Below are 24,404 nucleotides of genomic sequence, written 5' to 3'. Positions count from 1 at the left end.
AGTCATCACTATGAAACAGTTAAAGTCAACATTTACCTTTGTTAACAATATATACAATGGCATCTGGCCCCAGAGTGTCATAGAGTGGAACAGCAACCAATGAGTAAGTGTAGCAGGCATACTCTGAAATGATCCACTGAAGAGAAAAAACAGTAATGCTAAGGAAAACTAGCAGCTCCCAAGACAGGATTACGTACAGACTTTGTGCAGCTGAACTAGCTGTCTAGTACACATCAGTAGTTGAGTCTGTGTAAGGAACATGTCCCTGGGACTCCTACAGCAGCCAGAACTCAAGATGATCATTGTTTTATTAGGTACCTGGCATGACGCATGCTCAGTCATTAATAAGGGAACTGGGAGGGGAAAAGCCACTTGTGATTGTTCCTAAGGTGGCCTCAAGCTGTTTAAATAGCAAGTTGAACAGACCCCAAGTGACTGGACCTTCCTCTCCCCCCCAGATCCCAGAATACTCTAGGACAGAATATTCTGCTTGTTGCTTACCTCAGGCCTATTCTGAGCAAAAATACCAATGAACTGGTTTGATGATTGTTTACATCCTTTCTGCAGAAGCCCTGATCCCAGGTATTCAGCTCTATCAAGAACCTGTAAGAAAGTTTTCCCCCTTTAGTGTTACAAGACAGTATCCTAAATGAAGTCATCTATTATGTGCAAAACTCACCTGTTTATATGTTAGCCATTGATAAGGTTGATTGGGTTTTCTGTAGCCCAGACAGGAACCATTTCCTAATGGAAGAGTTCAGAAAAGTAGCTGTAAAGCTCAGTACTGCAGTTGCATGGCACTTCAACATGATACTGGTAAGTGGGCAATATTTTCAGTCAGATGTTTAGTTAACTTCATGGAGCATTGAAGTGAAGTGTCCATAATCAGGTACTCTGCCCAAATCAGGATAGCAAGAATGTTGGCTTCATCCTTATTAGCAATATTTTAAGACCTGGTGATATTTTCTCATTTCACAACCCACCTGAGCTTGAAATAGTTTCCAAGCTATCATATATATTTCCATGCATAGGGCTTGGGTCTATGAAGTCACATGGACAGCAGCTTATACCTGTTGTGAGCAGGCAGTAATTTTACACTGAAAACCTAACATCATAAAGCTCCATTATTTTTCCTCTAATGCTCAGTATCTGCTGACTCTTCACTGAACTCTACCATCTTAAGCTTCTAATGCTTGTTCCTGACCAGTCTGCCAACTGATACTACTTCCAAATCAGTGGAAAAAATGGGGTCACTTATCACTCAAACCCACTGAGGTCTAAGGAAAGCTTTTGCTAGTCTGAACAACTACAGACAAGAGGCAAATGAAAAAGCATAGAATCATTTGATTTGCTTGTGATGAGCAAGAACTGACTAGCAGCTGCAAAGCTTACCAGAAACATGCAGTCCTCTTTGGAAGACTTCATACATGGTTTTAGCATCTTCAAAGTAGTAAGAAAGCAAGTTGTTATCTCTCAAGAGTGCACCTCTTCTGGCTCCTCCCTAGAGACAGAGCATAGTTACGTATTAGTGCACAACAAATGCAGTGCTACTTGTTATTCAGCCACTCTCCCACCAATCCCCTTTAGAATATTTTAATGGCATCGGATTGTTAGGGAAGTCTCATTTTCCTTCCTGATTTCAGTCTGCTCAGTCACATACAGAGGAACTTCATAGCTGGACTAGATTAGTATTCAATTACAGGTTAGAGACCTTGACTAAGACCAAGGGTTATCACTTGTCTAGTTTCATTAAGTCTAGCATCTTAGTCCAGCATCAGCCTCAAAGCTGACCACTCAAAACATATAAACTATTTAAAGTACAGGAAAAAAAAATAGTGGCAGCTGACACCATCTGGTAGAAAGCACATCTAACTCTGTCAAGAGCCACTGCATCTTATCCTGTTAAGATCTTAAGACTGCCCTTCTCTCCCTATACAGGGGAATTGTACAACTGGGAAAGAGAGCTGTGCATATCAGACAGGAGAGTTCTCACTGATATTCAGAGTCAAGAATAGATCAGTGTTCAGAGCAAGTTTCTCAAAAATGGTCCATCCCTACAAGCAGAATAAGCATTACCTCAACTCCTATTGACTGCTTGTTCAAGTCAACAGGAGGCAAAACAGGTTTCGGCCTGCTTATCACCCACAGGAAGATGGCAGCTCCAAAAACAACAAGGCTAAACAATGCTGGTGTTGGGAGCGGTGAGAACAAGACTTGAAGTATCCAGATCATTGTGCTGGGTCAACACAGCCAGAGCTGAATCTGAGACAAACAGGAGGTTCAGCAGATGGTTAGAAGCACTCACCACCTGTAAGTCATGGTTACTTAAATAGTTTGTTAAGCAAAACTAAAATCATTTCAGCAGTTTTCCCCTAGACACTCACAGTACAATAATGAAGCAAGTTTATGCAATGCTTTAAGCCTCTTAAGAGATCTCAGGTCAGCTGTCCCCCTAAGTCTTAATCCATTCTGTATCCACCTCCACATAAAGCTGAAGCCTGCTAAGTCAGGCCAGGAACAGATGTAAAATCTTTCTGTTCAAGAGTCTATCACCCATATCAAGTTTATAGCTTTAGTTCTCAAGTCTGCCTTGGGAAAAGTAGTATATAATTTCCCAAGTTAAGTATAACCAAAAGATACCTACAGTTCAGTGAAGTGAACAGTGAAAGTAAGAAGGCTCTCAAGATTATTGCTGTCCAATGGGAGAGATATTCCTGGAATATATGTAGGTATAACAAACATGTAAAAGTCTGCAGGATAATATCTTCATGAGCAGCTGTCCTTACTGGAAGGAAGGTCTATGCTGGACAGGCCTTTCAGTTAGACACTGACAGTATGCTTAGTGTGAGATACAACACAAGTCAAAAGTCTAGAAGATAATTTGCACTAGGAAGTGGTGATCTGGAAGTCAATGTGTGCAACAAAAGTCTAGCTGGGAAAAATACTAAAACAATTCTGCTGCCTCCACCATCCAGAACCTCCTCCTTGAAGGGCAGGGAAGCAAAGACTAAGAATGCAGGATTGCCCATAAGAAATGCAGACAAGCATTACTTCCGTCTCTTCCCTTAGAAAGAAGTATTTTAACTTTCAAGATGTGTTGCTATGTTTATGGTCAAAGCAGATCTAGCAGTCAACCGCATTTGTTCTAGATGAACTCAGATATCACCAACTTATCTTTGCACAGTATCTAAATAGATATGCAGAGCATGACACACATTACACTTTGAAAGGGCATGGTTATTCACCTTGCACGTTCCTATATGCAGAATCAAGGGAACCCAAACAATAGATAATACTTCGGCCAGCATCTAAATAAATCCCTTTACAGAAAGAATACCAGGCATTCTGGAGCCATGAACTCCAGTCACTCTTTAACTATAGCTCCAAGAAACTTAAAGGTGCTTTCCAAACAGTTAGTAAATTCAGCCAGATGCCTAAGTCAGAATGTGGGCCTCTGAGCCCAGACTGACCACAGTTAGATCACCCATATCAGGTTTATAATTTTAGTTCTGAATTTGCCATGGCTGTGCCAATCAACAATCTTAATGTCTCCTGTAGGGAGATGAGAGCTAGGCATGCTTTGCCTGCTGAGCAGCTGGATAAAAACCAGAAGTTCATCATCAAGTCCAAGATGCCAAAAATACGTCGTCTGTGTATCTGATCAGTCTGAACTCCCTAGACCTCTTTCCCACTCTAAGTTCCAGTCAATGTGCCCTTCAAATCCCTAACTCTGGTCTCAAACTTTGAGAGTTCCCCCAGAAAAATAATGCTACAGCAAGAAACACAGGAACTGCTGCATTGCGGCTCTGCATTGACTGACGCTTCCAGTCACTGGGTATATCACACCTAGAAGCGTGAGCCTGTTATTTCTACAGCACAGAATATTGCTTGTTTCCACATCCTTTACCAACTCGGCTTGGGGAAAAATCTCCAGAACCCAGATCTATTGATCAAGTTTGTACTCAGGGCAAAGCCTCCTAGCAGTCTGTTCTAGCATGACTATTTGGAAGACTAAGACATAAGTAAGGTGAATTTGGCAATCACCTGCCTTTCATTATTTATACATTTGGCCTTGTAACCTATTACTGAAGCAATTTGTAAACAGCTTTCTATAGGTGCTTAAACAGTATCTGGTTTATAGTGTGATTCACTGAACTAGACATGAGCCCTCCTGCCAAAGCTGGATCGGTTCAACCACTTACTCCTTTGTTATCACGAACAGGACACTTTTTATTGCATCTGAGATTTGAGGCAGCTTGGCAGAGGCATCTCCTCTCTGCAACATGAAGAGGAGTTGTATACAAGAACCTTACCCATTTAACTTAGAGCCCAGTGACAACTTAGAGCCCATCCAAGTGACAGAGCAAACCACATTTGAACCATTCATATGCTGTAAGCTTGGTTCGTTGCAAGTTGGCAAAACTAGACTGGGGCACATCTATGCTAGCATCTTTTTATAGGGGTATCAGAATACTTATGTCCAGCTCTTTGGAATTTTGATTAATAGCAATCAGCCTGTGCTATTTTCCTATCTTTTTCCATCCCCAGATGGGATGAAAGGAATTTGCACTCAGCATACTTCAGGTGAGTCTTCCCTGGATATATTAAGTCCTTTCAACAAGCAGTAATAGAATAGAGCTGTATGCAGGCTACTAAAGAGATCACATGCCTGCATTGTTGTGCTAATTTTAATGTTTGAAATGTACTCTCATGTGTTCATTTTAAAAGTACTTTTAAGACAGTTTTCTTTGTAACCAGGAAGGGCTGATTGACTATAGTGTGTCATGCTAGATGTAATCATCAGAACTGGGGGTCATGTCTATAGCAGTGAATCCTTTAACTGGTAAGAATTAAAACTGCTTAGTCAAACAGGTAAGTGAAGTTGTCAGATAGCTAGTATCTGTTACTAGCTAGTATCAGATTTATTGGACTGAAAATTAATAGATAGCAGATACTTGCCTGACATTGTTGTGGAAAGGATCAGAGAACCCACTAACCTCAAATGCTCCATTTAGCCATAGATAAGTCAATAAAAAGCTTCAGGGTATTGTCATCTCCTCATTGAATCACATGCAAGGCTATTTGTGCCAAGGCATCTAGGAAGACTGAAGATCAAGCCCTGAAGGATACGGATGCCTGGAGCAGAGAACTCACTGAAGTCCCAGGACAACACCTGATCAGGAACAAGTGTGAGAAGCTTGCAGATGACGAATGTAGCAAAGCTTCTGCCCCCAGATCCTGAATTGATTTCACAAGTCTCTGACGTAGAGAAGAGAAACCCTGTAACTAGTCAGGGATGAGTTTCGGTTATAAGCACAAACCAAAAGGATTTTTAATTTAAAGAAAGACCTCCTGACAAGTTTATCTTCACAGTCTGGGAAGCATTATGTGCTCATTTGCTCCTAATTAGCTTTTTCATAATCCTCTTCATTAGCCTGTTTACAATATTGAATAAGACTGTACATTTGGAAGTCAAGACATAATATGCTTTAAAGCTACAAAAATGTTAGTGTTGTGTCAAAAAAGCACAAATACCTAGATCTTGTTTGTATTACACAAAAATATCTGAAAGACAATTCCTTTACTTTATGAAGGGTGATAGTGACAACAGCATTTCAGTTTACTTTCCAGTCAAGTTCCTCAGATTAGCTTTAGCTGCTCCTATCAAAGTACTTAGCAAGACACAGTTAGCAACTTCGTCTCAAGATTCCCAGAACTAGGGCAGTTGTCTCCTACAGCTAGAGCCTCTTCTAGAACTACCTGTCAAATTCAAGGTACTGCGAGTTCATCCACCTCTGGTGTCCTCCAAAAGGCACTTAGAACTTCTTCCCTCAAAGCTGAGGGCAGCATATCTGTCCATGGAAAGAGACTAGCTTTGCCCTAGGTCTGTGCTACGAAGCAACGACAAGCAGAGTTTAACCCACAGATCCAGGCACCCTGTGAATACACAATACCTGATCTATACTGACTGAGTGAAAATTCAAGCAGGGAATGAAGCATGTGAAGATGTCAGGGCATTTCTGACAGCCACCAGCTTCCATTGTATGGCAAGTCTGAGCACTAACTGCTTTCATTAGCATGCAGGGGAGCTGGAGTGCTTGAAGCCTGTGAGTATTGAGGGGCTTAACTCCCACGGACCAGAGAGATACAAAATGCACAGAATGTCTCAAGCCGGTTCTTTTAGCTGTCTTGTGCAATAAAGTGCTAGACAGTTAAAGTATAGTTAGGTATCTGGCCTGATCAACGATCAGGGTAAGGTGCACTAGAGTCAGGAGTGCAAAGGCTTAGATTTTATCAGAGGAGATTACAGTGGTACCAGTTATGCCCTTGAATTCAGCAATGCATGTTCTCATTTCTAGTGTACCCTCAGTAACCTTTAGGACAATTCCTTGGCTAGCTAGAAGATAGCTAGAAGGAATTAAACAGAGCTATTATCTCCAAGGCAGGAATTATTGGAAAGTGACTGAGCTTTGTGCCTTCAAGCACATAAGTTTGAAGTTAAAAAAAAGTGTCATCCATCTCACAGTAGTTCTTTACAGACAGCACAGCAGTGTCTGACACTCCCACCAGTTTAGAGGCAAGGGTCATGCCCTTCCTGGGAGACAGATTTGTAAAATTATATTCCCTTTGCTCCAAGGTCAAGGGGATAAGAGACAGTTTGCATATACTTTGAGACCATGAGGACCTGTTGATCAGCATTAGTAAGCTAACATATTGACTTTTTCTGAACAGAAAGAGTAGAGTAGAACTAACTGCACTGGTGCCACCACTTACAGTAGTTTATTAGCCACCATTAGCTCCCTCTTTACATTTGCTTGCCTGTAGTGCAGATCTTGCCTGGTCTTCTGCAGATGTGAGCCATTGTGCCAGTTCTTATTTCTTGGCATGATTACATCCCATCCTTTCTCCAGTGGCAGCAAGGAAAAGTTGTGTTCTGCAGGATTTAGGCATATCTGGCTTTTAGCATCTACAGAGCTAGATAAAGCACAAGAGCTCAGCAGTGGTTGCTAAACACAGCCATGTACAAGTTGTATCACCTATTAATTTAATGCCCTAGGAGATTTGAGACTTTGAAGACAAATGATGTTATTGAGTAAGTTATGTGAAGAATAAAATCACAGATTTAACTCCCATTGTTTTTCTCAGGACCTTCTTTAGACACAGGCAAAAATACATTTAAAGCAAAAGCTTTAATGTAACACACATTAAGCCTGACACACACTTGCGAGAGTCTTTGCTTTCAGAGTACCTCTTATGAGAGTTACAGCCAAACAGTTCAAGTATACCTTGATCTTGCCTGAGAATTGCTCTCAGCAGATGAGAAAAAATGAGGCCTCCATAACTTACTTGCAGGAAGTATAGCACTCTGTGGTTTCAGACTGCGTTACAGGCTATTTCTGGGCCCTGCTCAGACCTAGGCAGAGCTGCCTATTGAACCCAAGCATTCGGTATACTAGATTAGAAAGCCCATTTCTACAGAGGATTTGACTGTCTAGTAGTGCTGTCCCTCCATCAGGAACACAATGATACCAGGATACTGATAAGTGCTAAAAGCTGTTTTGTCAGAAAACTTCAAGAATCAGGTTTTGAAATATTAGCTTTTACATCAGGTTTTCCCCTTGAAAATCTACCTGTTCAAAAGATGTCTACACAGCAAGATTCTTTACAGAATGCTTATAGCACTATAAAGTTTTGAAATATCTTAAAAATAGTGTAAGAGGTTCTGTTACTCTTTACCCTGCTAGATAATACAGCATCATATCCCTGCAAGATATGCATGTATCAGCATTACACTAATTGGTAAATATCTCTAGACACACAACAAGCATGGTTTAAAGAGCTAGAGTTAAAGCTCAACTTGAAAATCCACATCAAATCTCTGAGAAAACTATAACATGATCATGAAACACACTCTATAGCCATACAGAAAGCAGGCAGCATTAATCACTCATAGGTACACGTCTTTTATCTCTATGTGCTATTACAGCAATTCTATTACAAAGAACAAAGAGCAAATATATATCTGAACTTAACTAAATCTAAGGTTAACATCTAGCTGATAGCATGGTCTCAGAGCAGGCTCTCCTAGCAGGATCAATGCATTATCTTGAACCTCACAGCTAAGCACTATATGCACACCAAGGTTGTACTGAAGCTCGTGGGAGTAACCACAGGCAAGCCCACTACCAGTAAGAAAAAAAGTTAGATCTTTACTTACACAAAACAGAGCAGATACAAAGAGAACCAGTAAGAAAAATACACATACCAGGGGGGGGGGGGGGGGGGGGGCAGGTAGGAAAAAAAGCCAGCCTTTTTCCTATAAGTAAGACAAAACCCTTACCAGCACAGCAGCAAAACAACAGCCATTAAAAATATTCATGTTAAAGCTACACCTTGTTCCCTCTCCTGCGTTTAAATAAATCAGCAAGCAGAAAAGCATGCTGGGAAGGGATCTTATAAAAGGGTGAAACCAGCATAGGGCAACTTAAGTGGTTAGAGAGAAATTACAGAGGAAGTTGGGTTTTTTTTTTCTTGTTGAGGAGAGGCAGTTGAGTTTGCACATTTCTGAAGAGCTAGGTGAAAAGCACACTAAAACTTTCTGAATTGATATTTACAACTTGTTTATGTCCTAGATGTTCTTTTTTCATTGATATATAAGGCTGCATACTAGCAATTCTCTCACTATGGCTTTGTTGTACGTAAGGCTGAGCAGAGCTTTGTTGCTGTAGTACTGACAAAATACTTGGGTTACAGTATTTTTGATCTACTGTTGTAATATGCTTGCTGGTGGGCTGTATCTTTGTTTTTGTCTTTCTGCTGAAGGGTGTTCCCCTCCCCCCCAAAAAAGCTACTTAGTCCTTGTAAAGTATTAACTTTCTCGTGTGCTGTAGTCTTCTATATGCACAATTATTTGCACAGTGTGACAGTGAATCAGGTTTCAGACTTCTTCAGTTTTGTTTCCTGCTATGACAGGGATTTTCTTTACATCTAGAGGTGTGTTTCTTTGTTTAAAAGTTTATAGCAGCTGCCCTCTCCCTTTCTCTGTAATATGCTTGACTAATATAACTGGAACGTTGCAGCAGGTTTTGAGGGGTGGGAAAGCAGCAGCTTCACCTACCTTTCCTCTTTAGTACCTTGACCTCAGGCCTTAGAATCCATGTTTCTCACTGACCAGCTTGCCCATCTGAAGGTTATCTGTGCTGCATGATTTCAGAATGATTTACCTAGCTAGATTAAACTGCAGCAAGGCTGGAGTTACATACCACGTATTTGCATCCAGAATACAATCTGCCCTGGACCTTAGCCATGCATTCTGCTGGTTAAGACTAGAGCCTCTACTAATTGCTGTTATGTTTTCATTGCTACAGTAAGCTCTGTGCTATTTAGGTAAAGCTTACACGGTAATTGTGGCATTGTTTAGCAATGCAGACATACCTTCAGGATAGAGCAAAATCATTCACTGATTTTGCTATGGGCTTTCAGTGAAGTTGAAAAAGAAAGAGCAGGACTTTCTGCAGGAAAGTCCTCTACCTTCAGTTTTGCTTACCCAGAGCTTCTCTGGTGGTACTCAGGTGAAGCTGTGAAGTTTAGGCCTTGAAGTGCAGGCCCTAATCCTGCCAGTCAGCATGCATTTATGCTTAGAGGAAGGCAATGTCCCTTGCAGAGGAGGGAAAGAAAGCCAGGCTCAGAGCCCTGCTAGCTGTGTTTCCAGCTTCTTTGGGTGTGTCTGAGGATTTTCCCCCTTCAGGTGTGTGGCCTTAGGCTGTTACTTTTCCAGGGAGGAAGAGAAAAAGCAGTGAACTTGCCCCACCTCTGATCGGCTGTTGGGTAGCAATGCCATGCATCTCTGCAGCATTGACTTTGGTTGGGGGCGCAGGAGGGGTCCCTGCAGCACCACCCCTGCCCCAAGCCCCGGGGCTGCAGAGCTGCGAGGGTTACACTGCGCTGTCTGGACCCAGGGAGTCTCGCAGCTCCAACGTGAATTGGATTAAGAGATGCAGAAAGAAAAGCCATGTTGAGAACAGCTTCTTCTTAAGGGATTTGTCCTGTTTAATACTCAGAAATTGAAATATGTCTGATGCTGTTTCCCAGATACATGTAAGAAGTGACATGAGAATTCTGAGGTTTTGTATTTTTGATACAAATGATCTGAATAAAATCCAGCTTTTCTAAGGAGGCACAAATCCATTCGTTGTCAGTAAATCCCTGCCAAAAGATAAGGCAAAGCAGAGTCTTGGATAACTCAACCTCTACTTCTTGTATGTGCATGTAAAATGTTCATGTGCATCTTTGCACCCATATGCAAATTGTTAAAATCAGCAGTAGGTAGAGTCTGTGTATAGAGAGTTTAAGCTGTTTTTCTTCTACTGTCAGGTGACAAAGGGTTTACATAAAGGATGGATAAAGTGAGCTTATATAAAGAGCCTTAAGGACATAGCACAACCCAAGCATTAGCTATTCAAAGATGCCAGAATAACCCATCTACCTCTAGCAAGTAACAGAGTAAGTAAATAAAGTGGAAGCATAAGCTCAATGTACAATTCTCTCTGTTGTCACTTTAAGACCTGGATCTGAATTTCGTGAGTCTGTGGGAAGTGTGGGCTCACTATTTTTTGAAGGATTTTTGAATTCCAATATGCTTTCTTAATGCCATGAAAATAATCATTCTTTATTGCTCTACTACTGCTCTTTTTCAAGGGCAGTTTTCTGGCTTTTGTAACAGAGTGATTGCACAGGGACATAAATCATCTCAGAGCATAAGCAGATTCCTTAGAAAAGGCAATGTGGACAGGACAATAGGCTAGGACTTGGAAGAGCAGCACACCTTTTGCTAGCCATTTTACTTGAAATTTGATTTTGGTTAATATTTGTCTCTAATTTCCTCTCCTTTGTTGCAGTTGTGACTGTATGCAAGAGCTTAGAGAAGGCTCCATCTCTATAGCTACACCAAGCAGCTGAACCAAGGTGATGGCGACAGTCTGTTGTGCCACACTTTAAAAAACATGCTTTTAGAAGATTAAAAAGTGCATTATAGCCAGCTTCTGTATTCTTGTAATAGCAATTTTGGGGATAACGGTCCTGTTGTACTAACTGCTGTCAATAAGCTTGTGTGTAAATGATCTTGTGCATAGCAAGTTTTTACTGACAGCATTTCAAAACCTGCTTCCAATACTGTGGTACCAATTGGTGGTTCTATTTCCGGAACTTAGTTTTAAACATGGATCTGAATGGGAGCCTGGCATCGGTAATCTGTGCACTGTATCTTTAAATAGACAAAACTAGGTAACTGATAAGAAAACGGCTTCAGCCTGCATTGTAGTCAGGTTTCCGATTCCAGCCAGTCTATAGCAACAGGGAGTGTTCAGGTGCTTGCTCTCCCTCAGGTACTCCCTGTGGCTGTGTATGTCTTTGTATGCCTCCTGTGAACCCAGACTTGCTCCTTTCGTAACATGCAGCCAATTACTCAGCTGCTGTCTTTAACAGCACAGGGTATGATGAGAACTGTGCATTAAGATCAGGGCACTGCAGCAAATTAAGGCTATTATCCCACTTTTAGCTTCCCTGCAGGAGCAGGGAGCCCAGTACTGAAATGCCTGGTTCTGATGAGAGATTTGCTTACCTTCCTTCAGCTCTGGGCGGAGGGGCTGGCACAGCTTTCTTGCCTTGCTGCTCTACAACTCCAAGCGGGTGTTCAAGAGTTGGCCCTTCCCCAGCTCCTGTGGCTGGACTGAGCCCTGAATCACCAGTGTGTGGCTTTAATAAACAGGCAACGCTGCACCCAGGTAACCTTTGAACCTGCATTGCAACAGGTTCAAAGGTAAAAATTATTCCTGATCAAATATAAAGAGCAATTTTGGCTGGTTAGACTGTTAAACACACAACTCTTGCGCAACAATTTTAGAAGAGAGCAGCATGCTGTGAAAGCTAACCCTAGCCCTGCAAAAGCTGCACCCTTGGCTTTTTAACAGGGTTCTCATTTCTTCTGAGTATACATGGGGCACCAAATAAGCATGTTTTTGCTGAGACTGGGTGCCCCTTATATTGCACTTACAGCAAGCAAACATATTCTTCTATTTTTCCCCTACTGCTTTGTGGACGGGCCTCTCCTTAAATATGTATGATTTTGCCGGGGCGTGTTTCCTTTGCAGTTCAAGTGGTCCATGAAATAGCACGTTCCTTTATGGGTAGGAGCTCCTAGTGCGGTGGAGATGGAAAAGAGACCAGTTCTCTTACCACTATGCACCTTCTCCTTTGAAGGTGTGCGGAGGGTGTTTCATTCACTGGACTGGCAAGAGTAGTCTGGTGCTCAGGACATTAGGCTAAGCCTGCTTCATCATCAGTTTCTTAAGTGGTTGCTTTGTGTCCCCTCTGTCTATAAAATGGGAGTAACAGAGCTGCTGCACTTGATGCTGGTTGAGAACAGACTCAGCTGTGAGGTGAGGTACTCACACGGGGCTGCCAGGTAGAGTTTCTTGGCTTTGCTTTCAAAGATTGTGGATGTGATCTAGGAAGAGATTTTGCACCTCATGACCCAAGACACAAGGCTAAATACCAAAGCCCTTTCAGCACTCACTCAATACTGTCAGGACCAGTTGAGATCATATAGCTTTTGTTGATTCAGGCCTGCTTTGACCAATGCTGGAATGCAATTCCTATATAATCTTTGAGAAGTCAGTCAGCGTTAACTCTTTTCAATTATGGTCTTGAGTATTCTTTACTGGGGGTGGGGGAACCTGCTTTTATCAGAAGACATTAATAAAAGTGAAAGAAATTGTGCAGATACTTATTATCATCCTAGACCTTCTTATGAAGAAGTCTGAATTGTATCTCCTCTAGGGTGAAAGTTTTTAGAAAATACCAGTTTGAGGAAGGTAGGAAAGAAAACAAGTGGGAAAGTTCCAAAATTGGTGTAAAGAGATGCTATTGGTGTGCAAGTTTCTTGGCTGCAGTCTGTGGTGTAACTTGTATATGGGAAACAAAGCAGTTGATTTTATGCTGTTCTGAGGTGTGCAATAGATGCAAATAATTAGGAGCTGAGCAGGTCCCCATTTAGTGTAAGTGGATATTGCCTCATAGCCTCAAAGGAGCTAGAATGACTGACACGATCTGTAGGTTTTGCTCCTAGATGCATCTTATTTTAATGCATAGACGTGTGTGGTAGAGGAAGGGCAGCAGAGAGACTTGAAGAGAACAAAACAAAGCGAGTTGCCCCAGCCAGCTGTATGGGTAAAGCTGTAACTGCTTTTCCTTCTCCAGCCTTTCTCCCCGGAACATAAAGTGCATGGCTTTTTACCTCATTTGAACACCAAATTAATGCAAGTTGTACTGTTTTGTCACCTTTCACCTATATAGTTGCTTCCTTGTGAATGAAGACCTTTGATTAGCTCACTGCGGAAAGCAGAGCCAGGAGCCCTGAGCAGCTCTGAGCGGTGAGTGTGTCAGGTTTGAGTCAGGCAGACAGTGTTCTTGATCAAAAGTTTGGCTGAATTGCTATGGGGCTTAACCTTTTTTCAGTTTGCTTTGAAAGCAGGAATAGGAAAACATGTTCACAAATGCCAGGAAACACATCTGGTTACGTTCTGTAATGCAGGCTTGCGTGTGTATACTATCTGTGTTCCTGGTTGCCTCTGAATGAATGATGCCACAGGGCTGGTGTTTGTGATCCCGGTGACTAAAACACAACCAGTGGCAAAAGAGAGACTAGGTCACCTGTGGACAATATCACCCATGTCCCAGTTCTGAAAAGGAGGAGCTTGAGGCAGAGCTAGTCAAAGACCTTTTCTTCCATTCTCTGTAGATTAGCATGTTCATATCAAGTTAGTCATTTTGGAAATTTCTGAGCAGGTTATGACTCAAAATATTTATTCAAAATTATTAGCTTTTGACAGCTAGAACTGTCTGCATACAATGTTTTTTTAAGCGTATGATAAGTAAAATGTTATTTGTCAGTTTTGGTGGTTGATAGAAAGTCATAGTTTGGTTTCTTTGATTAAATCAATTTTCTGTGCTTATCTAAAGTATGACTAGTCACATTAACATTTCTTTCAAATATCACACAAGCAATTTTAACATTTATCCTTTTTGCAATTCACTCAACACTTGAATGATGAACATCAGCCATAAGGGAGTGGGAGGAACTGAAAGGAGTATATACGCTCTCCAGCTTTTGTCCAGCTCCAGGACCAACAGTGGGATTCATAGGCATGTTTTAGATGCCCACCAGTGAACATATAACTGTGGGGCTATAATCCCTGAATGCTGATTAAAAGTGATTCCTGCTGAGGTTGTGCAACTAGTCCAAGCTGTGAAGAGTGGATCTAAAGGTCATTACCACACAGAGCTGGAGTTTAATCACTCTTCTAGGTAACCTGTAAGAAGCCTTTTCTTTATTGGTCTTATGAAATCTACTAAAATGCAATAGGCTATTGAATGATAAGCATAAAACAAGCTCTAACCCGTCACCTCAAATAGCTGCCCTGATAATATTTGGTGACAGTATTTTATAACTCATTCTTACTGTGTTAAAGCTTTTGTGTGTTTTTTTTTTAAAAAAGTCTAATCAAACTGCTTGGATCAAAGAATGAGACTGCACATGTTTGAATATTTATAGTTGCTCTGTGTGCCCAAGAGCAGCTGCAGACTTGTTTTTATCACATTATGATGTGTGTGATTTGTGATGACTATATGAAATTGAAGTGTCTGACTGAATTCACTATTCCTGTGTTGCTGCTGACAATCCTGCATTTTACTCTTCTCATGCAGAATTTTAATGGTGTATCCCAATAAGTGTCAATGGTTTTAAAATCAGACCAAACAGACCTTTTAGATAATGGTAGATGTTAAGTAAATCTGTACAAGTGTGAATTGGCACAAATTCTTATGCAGGAACTGAAAATATCTGACTTACATACCTTGACTTGCAAACTCTGAACCTGACAGATAATTCTGTTGATCTTGATTGGAAATTGTATGAAACTATGGATTTACTTTTGTCTATTTGGCATCATATTTTGTCCCCAAAAGACTAATTCTTCTGAGCTCTGACATGAAAAGATATTTAGTATTGATTGTTTTATTCTATCTGGTAAGAATCATGGAAGAAGAAACTGTCTCTGCATAGTGTCCAGCAAAGTAAAATAATTCCTATCTCAGCACTGACTGCTGCATATTGCACGTTAGCTCTGAAGATGGTCATCCAGCACACATTCTGCCTTGCTGTGTTTCTGTGACGGTGAGTTTGCGTTGAAAGTCTGCAGACAGAATAATTATCTGGAGGTTGTCTGCTAAAGGTTAACGATGTAGTGGAGGCTGACGAAACCTGAAGTGGGCAGATGCAGTGGCTACAGATGAGCTCAGATCCAGCTTGTAGCGTTAGTGAAGATTTTGTGGGATTTAACTCCTAACGAGAATAAGAACTGCCTGCCACAGTTGAGGGTGCGTTGGTATTTTGAAGCTTAACACTGTTTTGCAGGGCTTGGCACTGCATCAACTTCTCCAGACTATCAAATCCAATCCTGACACAAGATCCAAGAACTGAAACTTCTGTTTCATATGTTCAGCAGCTTTTGTAGTTTGGTTCTCTTATTTTGTCTATTGAAAAGTGTTTGCCTGAACAATTTGTAGTATTTAACCTTTCCTATTGCCAGGACAAAATATGGGGGAGAAAAGCAGGCATAGCAGTTTGTGAACAGAGACCTTGACTATTGACCATTCAGGCTGGGAGTGGAAAAAAAAAATCTTAGTGACTTTAGACTTTGGATCTACGACTAATAACAGAGAAACGAACTCATGTTCAAAAGGAGCAGTATCTGACGTGTAACATTTAGATGAAGAAAGTTTAAAGACCATTTGGAATGCTTCTAGGTCTTGTTAGTGCTGTAATTTGTTTAGGTGGTTAAACTTTCGTAGAAACAACCAAATTCCATCTCTAATATAGATAATCATGAAGACTTGATCTATCAATGTCACCTGAGAGTAATTTAGCCGAACAAGAGAGCAGTGATTTTTGGGGGGAAGATATTTTGTTTTTAATAGCAGAGAAGTAAATACAATTGTGTTAGCTAAGATATATTACAGTCCTTTGTGTTGTATCTTGGACCTTTTCTGTTCTCCTTAGCTTAACGCAAAGAATAAGCCTTGGATTTCAGCTCTTGTTTTAGAATTCAGGGGAGCTTTGATTTGATTTGGTGTCCATCTCTAGTTTAGGAACTCTATATACTATAGGAGCTCTTTTTCCATTTTAAGCTGGAGATAGTATTATCAATGTTGATGAGATGACATAAAACAATACAGAGCTGGGCTGTAACAACCGACCTTGATATACAGCAGATATTCTGCTTATGCATAGTTATTGGAACAATACAGAATGCTGCTGATACTCTAAAATCTTTGTCTTTCTATCTGTTCTTAAGCTCAAGTCTTGACGGAGTTGGTTTTGTCCCAATTAAAGACCAGATTGCATATAGGAAGTTCAAGATTTGGCTTGTTATGAGATGGGGTGTCTGGTACTTTACTTGGTGATTTAATTCTATGGACTTTGTTAGATACAAGAATTTCAAGAGATTGTGGAAAAGGAATCCTGCTATTTGAAGAGTACTGGGATGGCCTTTAATTTCCAAAGTCAGTCATTGTATGTATTTCCTTAGGAATCTGTGGAAACTAATCACTGGGGCTAATTTTCAAAAGGCTTGTGAGATCCTTCTAGAGCAAGATCACAAAAGACAAAGTTACTTTAAAATGTGGATTTAAATTTTAAGCCTCTCTTGTTGCAGGTGCTCATTACTGATGAAGACACTTCTACTTTCATGCATAAATATAGGTTCAGAAATTTAGGGACTGTGATTTAGAAAGCTTCAATGCAGCTTTTCAGACTTTGTTTTTGTAATTGTGCCAATTGAAGCTACTCATCTAAAAAAAAAAAAAAAAAAAAAAAAGCAATTTGCTTGAATAAAAATAGGTAGTCACATGTTGCAGCCCAGGGCTGCATTAAGAAAAAGAGTGTTATATTCAAATTCAGGGAATTAATGCTTGCTGTGGCTGACTATGTTATAACCTCTGGGTCATGTTAGTAAGGGTTTGGAATGAGGTGAGTAAATGACTTTGTCTACCTGATTAATCATTGTGTGATATATGAGACCTCTCCAGGCTTTAATGTATGTCTGTGGCATTTATACTGCAGTCATTGCTGTAGACTTGCAGAAGGGGTAAATTTGATGCTTCTTGGCTGTTTATATACAGGAAGTATAATCCCCATAAGGCACTTGAACCTGTTGAAAGGCTTGAAAAGTCTAAACAGACTTGTCACGGTGACCTCTTAAGTACAGAACTTTTACTTGAATTATTTCCATTGTATTCAGTGGGGCTTCTCCTGTGTTTTAAGCTAACATGTTTTCTAGAATTAAGTTTCTAGGGACAGAGAGGACTCTGCAACAAATATATTACAAGAACAGATTTTTTTGGGGGGGGGGGGTAGGATGGTGGCAGAAGTGAATATCAGTTTGGGGTATAGTTGTTTCTGGTTTGGCAGGACGGCGAATTAGAGGACTGGCCTAACTTTCAGCTCATTTCGCTATGATTCTGATTAAAAAAAAAAAAAGTAATTTAAAAAGAAATGCATTACAAAAAGTTCTACACCTTCTATGATCCTTGTGGTATGAACGGCAATCAACTCCTTACCTTTGATTAATAACACTCCCAGATCTTACGAAGCAGTCCACTGAGATGGCTATTGACACACTACTGAGTCACTTAAAGTTCTGTGTCCCAGCCCCAACAGTTTGGAGGGGACCTACTGCTCACACTACAATCTTATCTTAGAAGATTTCAGATCATATTTAGAGCAGATGCCCATGTTTTGTTATCAGCTGCCTACTCAGGGCAAACGCACAGACATGTATTATTTGGCTTACATCTTCTGTTTCAAAGCATGTGGGATGTTTCATAAGGAACAAGATAAAATGAGACTCAGTCACTGAACTGGTAAATCATGCTGGATTTGCTCCTGAAGTCCAGTGAAGGATAGGCAGTGCTGCAAGCAGCTTGAAAAAAAGGAGGTGGTGAGAGTATAGAATAGGCAGAATGCACCGTGGAGGGCACTGAGTGCCATCTACTGCTTTGTCTAGGCAGAAGGCAGTTGCTGGGATGGAGGCTAGGTTGCTGGGATGGAGGATCTGGCACTTCTTCACCTGCTCTGGTTGCTTTTGGTTTCATAGCAGATGAACCACCCATCTTCTAGCATGAAATGTGAGTGCATGTTGTGCCTGATGGAGAGAGCTCAGCAGGAGAACATGTTCCTTGCTTCCCCAGACTGCATGTGTTCATTCAGTTCTGACTGGAAAACCCAAAGCACAAGGGTTTTTGAGGGAAAGCACCCCCAAAATAGTATTCTTTCCATTCTCCCCTGTCACCTGCCAGGATTTTACGTCCAAGAAGAGAATTTTTACCCTGTCTTTATTATACCTGATGCAATTTCTGGGTTAGATGGAGAGGGATGAATAACAGTAACACTGAGGCACACTGTACTGTCAGTGGTACTTGCCTCTTCTCTCAATTACAGTGTTATGCTGCATCCCATATATCTATTTGTTCTCTTTCCAACTAAAGTATGATGAACGGTATATGACATGCTGAAAATCTGACCTGACTTGACTTGTAATATTAAGTCCAAACTGAAGTTGTCAGTGAAACAAACTGTGACATGCTCTGGAGAATTTAATTAAAATCTGGTGACAGGCAAGGAAGCTGGAGCCAGCAGAATGGAAAGAGGAATGAGAGGAAAGTAGTGTCTCAGGTGCAGGTATACCACCTGCTGACAATGGCATGGGTCTCAATGCACGCTTCAATACTGAGGAAAGACTGTCCCATCCGTTACAGTGCTGCATTAGCTCTTCACACTTTTTCTTGCTAATGCTTGGTTAATGGGCTAGACACCTTTGAGCTCGCTGTGCCATTTCAAGCACCTTGGAATGCTTCCTACTAGCAGAGCACCCAAAGGCTTGGCTCTGCTATGTAGATTGCCATTGGTAAAGTCAATTTGGACCCATCATCCTTAGGTAACCTTATCCTGGCTTTTGTGTATGCTGATTATGGTTGTGATAATTATTGTGATGATTATTGTGATAATCAAAATTTTTTAGAGTTGCCAAAAGAAATTATGTCCAATTTCCACAGGTAGAAATTAAAGTTCCAGCTGTATTTAAATGTTTAAAACATTATAGGCCAAATTAAGATTGCTTTTTTTATGTCAGGCTTTCTGATTTTATAGTAAATTTTACACATAGAAAAGAAATTTTAAATGAAATTAAACAAGGTGTTGTGAGCTAAGTTCCTTACCTTGTTTCCAAGTTGATAAAACTCTCTAATAAGAATAGCAGGGAGACTGAATTGTATTTAAAAAATAAGATAGAAGGGGAGCAAGCTTTCCTGACAGAAGCTTTTCAGTTCTATTTGAACGTGTTAGAAGTTCAGGTGAAATGCTCTGGTCTGTGGATATTCCACCTCCAAATGTTAATTACTGTCATATTTCAGTGCAATGAAGTAAAATCTTTTTGGAATAAGTCTGTTTTCTTCACAGTGCATATTCTTTTGGTATCAGCTGAGATTTTAACCAGGACTGCAGTTTGTGAACCTGGGAGAAGGGAAGGGAGGAAGAAATTTCCACTGGAAACAGCTTCACTAGCTCTAAATTCACCATGAAGTTCCACTGTCCATCTTTGCTAGTTACACCCCAGTGCTTTCGCCAGGAGGTCCTAAAATGAGAGAGAACTTTGTGCCAACAAGCTGGGAGATTCAGAGGGGAATTGCTGCTTCTTGGTAAGTTGTTAGCGCTAGTTAACGTAGTGTTAATACGGTGCTCCTGTGACTTCTCACCGGCTTGTGGTGGGGCCTGTCTTTGATGTGAATTGCTACATGCCTGTGCCAAATCTTGAAGCATATTGCTTGTGCTGGGAAGGTGGTATTTTCTGTTAGGAAGTGGGAGGGAAGGGGGATCATTTGTTAATGACAGTTAGGGACAGTAGGGAAAGCACTTAACCGCAAATCCAGGCATGTAGTGGTCTTCAGCTGTTCGGAGCTCTTCAGTCCTCAGTGCTTGCTGCTAACAGCTCTTTGCAGTCAGGTCTATCATTTCCCCTTAAAAGGAGCTGAGTCCTGTTTTGAGTGTTTCCTCCAAAGTGCTTTCTAGAAGAGGTCAGTGTTAGAGCTGGATGAGAAGGCGTTTTCTTCTTTGTCTGTAGCAGTTTCAGAAAGCTGACTGAGCTCTGTATTTTGCTTTGAGGAACTTTTAAACCTCAGTAAGCAAGAGGACAGTTTTCATTCCATTCTTGAATGGAATTGCATTATTTCATTTCTGGAATGCTGAAGCATAATGTCTTGGCTCTTCCCAGCTGGTTTTGTTTTTTTTTTTTTTGTAAAATGATTTGCCACAGTCAATGCAAATCTGAGAAGTACTTTAGTTGGTCAACAGCAGACCCAGCCTTGTGCATCCTGGAGTGGCACTTCAGGCACTAGTTCACATTGCCTAAAGTGCCCATTAGTCTCAGGCAGCTATTTCATCTAGGCTGCAGTCTACACAGTCAAAATTCAGCTCTGTACCATGGGGTATTACTGTCTTCAAGGTTACCAGAAGAGCAGTACTTTCCGTGGGGCAAAAGTAATGTGAAAGCCCTTGGAGCTCCTGGGTGTTGCCTCTTGTTTGGGACACACCTTGCTGCTTTCTTAACCTTTTAAACATAATGCCTGCCATAGTATGATTTGTCCCCAGACTGTGCCTCGAGCTTTGCTTCTCTGACAGGCCGTGTATAGCTTTAAATGGGTTTGCTATGACTGTAATCACAGCACTTTGACTCTGTAGCAGTCCAAGAAAGATGCCTCCTGGTAGAAGTATTAAATAGGAAGGCAAATGCTAGAAAATATTACTGCAGCAGCACATCTCTGTTCATAACTGCTAACGGTCAACATGAAACCTTCCTTGTGACAGTCCATCCAAGCAGGGCTCACACCTGCACCATACAATGTATTCCGCACCTCTGATTACAAGAGCGTGAACTTCATGTCAGATCAGCATCACTTGTGAGAAACAGATCATTAATTAGTATTTTAGCTGAGTATTTTGGCAGATAATTCTAATAACAGAGGAACATGTGACAGTGTTAATCTGTTCAGTCAGTCTGTAAAGACTAAAAGAGGCTTGAGTGTAGTAAAGAGCATCTGCTCCATATTCTGTGTGTGCTATACAAAAGAGACTTGGACTGTGGTAACGCCCTTTGCTGTCTTTTTCTGGATGCTGAGATCCCAGGCTTACATAGGTTCAGCCCATGGTGTGGAGTGCATGTGATTATAAGACTTCCTTCTGATACCCAGTCACATACCATACTTCATTTCAAACACCCACATATTGTAATACCTTTGGTGTAGGTAATATCACTAATTATTTCATACTAAGGTCGTACATCCAGATCCCAGTTTGCTGCTGAAATGTATAGAGAGGTAGTCCTATGTTCAGTGGTAGATCAGGAGCTAACACAGAAGGTATTTGGTGTCAGCCTCCCAAGAGGACCCAAGGCTCCTGAGATTCTGCCCTGTGCTGGAAACAGTGAGTCTTCCTTTACCTTCCTTCTCTTCCATTCCATCCCAAACTGGTGCACAAATGCTTTTAATGATTTTTTTTTCTTTTTTCAGATTAGGTTCTTGCAAGAAGACATGTTAGGAAACACTTCTGTAACGCCCAGCTAGATTTTATCTCGTTTGCATTCCCTTTATCTCTTAGTTTTGCAATCCATGTTTGTTTAAAAAAAAAAAAAAAAAAACCAAAAAATAAAGGCTATGACATTTGTCTTGGGAGATGTATCTGAGCAATGTAGTCCATGGCTTCACTTAGTTCTATGTAGTCAGTGGTGTGGTTTATATTCTGTAATACTTGTTCATTATTTAGAAAAAACTAGCATCAGTGTTGTTGCATCCTCCTCTTTTTCTTGTAGGTTGCAGTGCTATTTACTTTCTTCCAGTTTTGCAGTTAGTCTATATGCTCTTCAAAAATACATGCCAGTATAAATTCATTCATCATCTTCCATAACCACCTATATGCCAACTTATCCAGTCCACATACTTCATATTTTTTCCATGCTTCTTACTGGCCATTTACCTAGGGTTTACTTCTGCTCTCCCCAACACAGAGATTTCCAGGTGTGAAATAGAGTTCTAACAAGACTTAGGAACATAGGATTCCTACTTCTTACCCTCCTTAGCCCCAAAGACTCCAAATACACAAAGCCAGTGATCATACTGTAGCTGTTAGTCGAGAATGGCACCTGGAACTAGATACTCTAGAGGAGATATTCTGCACTTAAAAACATAAAATTCTCCAAGCACTTTTTAATGAGCTTACTATAAAAGACCAAAAACATGAATTGTGTCACAGGAGAGAACAGAAGAGATCAATGATACCATGAAAATCCTAGTTCTCTGTGGTAGCAGGGATTTGCTAACAGTTTAGCATCTTTGCCTAGGAAGCAGACAAAGCAAGCAGCAATCTTTTGATTTAGTTTTTTTTCTCTTCAGTCACTCACCTCTTTCGGTAGAATATTCGTGGTTGTTTCTATAATCTCCTTAGCATTGTCGTTAACTTCTGTCTTTCTGTTTACTACTCAATTTGCTTACTCACCTATCTTTTATACTGTGACAGCTACACCCTCTCATAATAACTTGTTCTTATGCAGTGCCTTCAACTCAGTGATTTACCCAGCCTACTCACAAGCTTACAAACAAGAAAACACTGCTTTAATGGGACACTGCCTACCAGCTAGTCTGTTAGTAGTCTGTTTTATGTGATTACAAGATCACCTCAAGTATAGCTTGTAATATCTATAGCGAACTGAAGAATTTCAGTCTGAGATGGATTTTTCTCATTAAATGACTGATTTAGAAAGGGGTTTCCTGAATGAAGCCACCTCTAGATTAAAGAGTTTTCCATGTGCTTTTTCAGCAATTGAGTTTTTCAGCAGTTGAAACTTTTCTGAAGAAACTCTTCTGAAACTTTTCTAAGAAAGGTCTAGTGCCCAAAGTTAAAATAAAATTTAAAATTGAGCATCAAAAGTAAATAACCTTTTCATCAGACGGGTACCTGTGATTGTTGGGGCCAGTCATCGTAGGACAACGCAGTCAAGTGACTGCCAGTTATGTGGATTTCTACTCAGGGAGAAAAACAGTCCCTCTCTTGACTCTTTCCCAGTTTGTATGGTCTGAACCTTGAACAGTTGTCTGTAGTTTTAGAGATTGTTATTCTTCAGCTAAACATGGGCTTTGGCTCCACATTCTGGCAGATCTCTCTGTAGTGTTTTAATGAGCCTTTCTAGACTTGTGTAAAAAATGTCTAAGAGCAGCTGATGTGCTGCAGCTGTTCCTGTTCGTGTCTGCCTTGGTGGGCTCCCGGTCCGGCTGCAGGGAGTTATATGCAGGTCTTGCTAAACAGTCACAAGGTCGGTGCAAACAGCACAATAGGTGTCTGTGGAAGAAGCATTCTTAGCTGTGATCTTGCAACATTTTTGTTTGCTCAATTACTTCTTTGGGTTTCTTTTAATTTCTCAATGACATTCTTTTCCCAAGGCAAATATTTTTTTTTTAATCAGAGGCTATGTATGGCCAAAACTTGTTTAGCTTCTTTGAACTGCTGAATAAAAAGATATCCTGAGATTCGTTATGAAAAACAAATTGATCTTCTATTGCTGATTGTGGAAAAGTTACCAAGGTAACACATGATCCTATATTGTTACCTTTTGTTTATCCTCTGTTTCTTTATCATGCTCATCTGTTGCATCCCCTACCTATCCTGCAAACTTTTCAGTTTCAAAATGGTCCCTTCCAGTGTGAACATCAGGCCAAAACCATTGGAATTTTGGTCTTTGATCTAGGTGTTCCAGCAATATAAAGAACAGAAATTAAGACATGTACAAGTAGGTTAAAACTCTGCTTGTATTCTCTATTATCAAAAGGGGAGGAAAAAACAGTGAAGTTCTTACAAAAAAGACAGGATATTGCATAGAAAATAAAGCTGCTCAGTAGATCTGACTGCCTAAACCACTAAATAAAATTGCAGGGTGTTTACACTCAGTATGTGTAAATCAACAGAGAGAAAGTCTGTGCCTTCAGGCTTGAGAAGCCCCCAAGCCTTTTTCTCATCCTTTTCTGTTCTGGAGTGAATTTCTCTTGCTGTATCCTATCCAAGGATAACAGCAGTGAACCTCAGCCCTGCCAGAGGGAATAAGGTGATGCAACAATTTCACTTGCCCAGCAACTAAAAACATTGTTCACATTTGCTCAATGTTCTGAAGGCATGATGATGCTGGTGGAGAAGTGAGTCACCGAGCTAAAAAGCAAGCTTGATTGGTCGATCTGTATGTGCGGTTGAC

The 24,404-nt window shown here is 40.7% G+C and overlaps 1 protein-coding gene across 5 annotated transcripts in view; it reads right to left on the bottom strand.

Annotated features, from left to right (window-relative positions):
- Positions 1-22,585, bottom strand: part of ACSL5 (acyl-CoA synthetase long chain family member 5) — a 32,397-nt gene extending 9,812 nt beyond the window's left edge. The window contains exons 1-7 of one of the 5 annotated variants that reach the window (XM_064514224.1): positions 11,621-11,738; positions 6,775-6,934; positions 2,077-2,262; positions 1,393-1,501; positions 680-744; positions 502-603; positions 37-136 (exon numbers count right to left, since the gene is read on the bottom strand). In XM_064514224.1, the coding sequence (XP_064370294.1) occupies positions 37-136; positions 502-603; positions 680-744; positions 1,393-1,501; positions 2,077-2,232 (532 nt within the window). In that variant the 5' untranslated portion in view covers positions 2,233-2,262; positions 6,775-6,934; positions 11,621-11,738. Of the gene's footprint in view, positions 1-36; positions 137-501; positions 604-679; positions 745-1,392; positions 1,502-2,076; positions 2,263-6,774; positions 6,935-8,341; positions 8,385-11,620; positions 11,761-22,565 lie in introns of those variants that run through there. The other 4 variants (XM_026117528.2, XM_064514225.1, XM_064514223.1 and 1 more) reach the window with 4 other exon arrangements.
- Between the last annotated feature and the right edge of the window lie 1,819 nt (positions 22,586-24,404).

The sequence above is a fragment of the Dromaius novaehollandiae genome, chromosome 6 (genome assembly GCF_036370855.1).
Source record: "Dromaius novaehollandiae isolate bDroNov1 chromosome 6, bDroNov1.hap1, whole genome shotgun sequence".
In the NCBI taxonomy this organism is placed as follows: Eukaryota; Metazoa; Chordata; class Aves; order Casuariiformes; family Dromaiidae; genus Dromaius; species Dromaius novaehollandiae.
The sequence above is the reverse complement of the archived record's forward strand: the minus strand, read 5'-3'. Positions and strand labels throughout refer to the sequence as shown.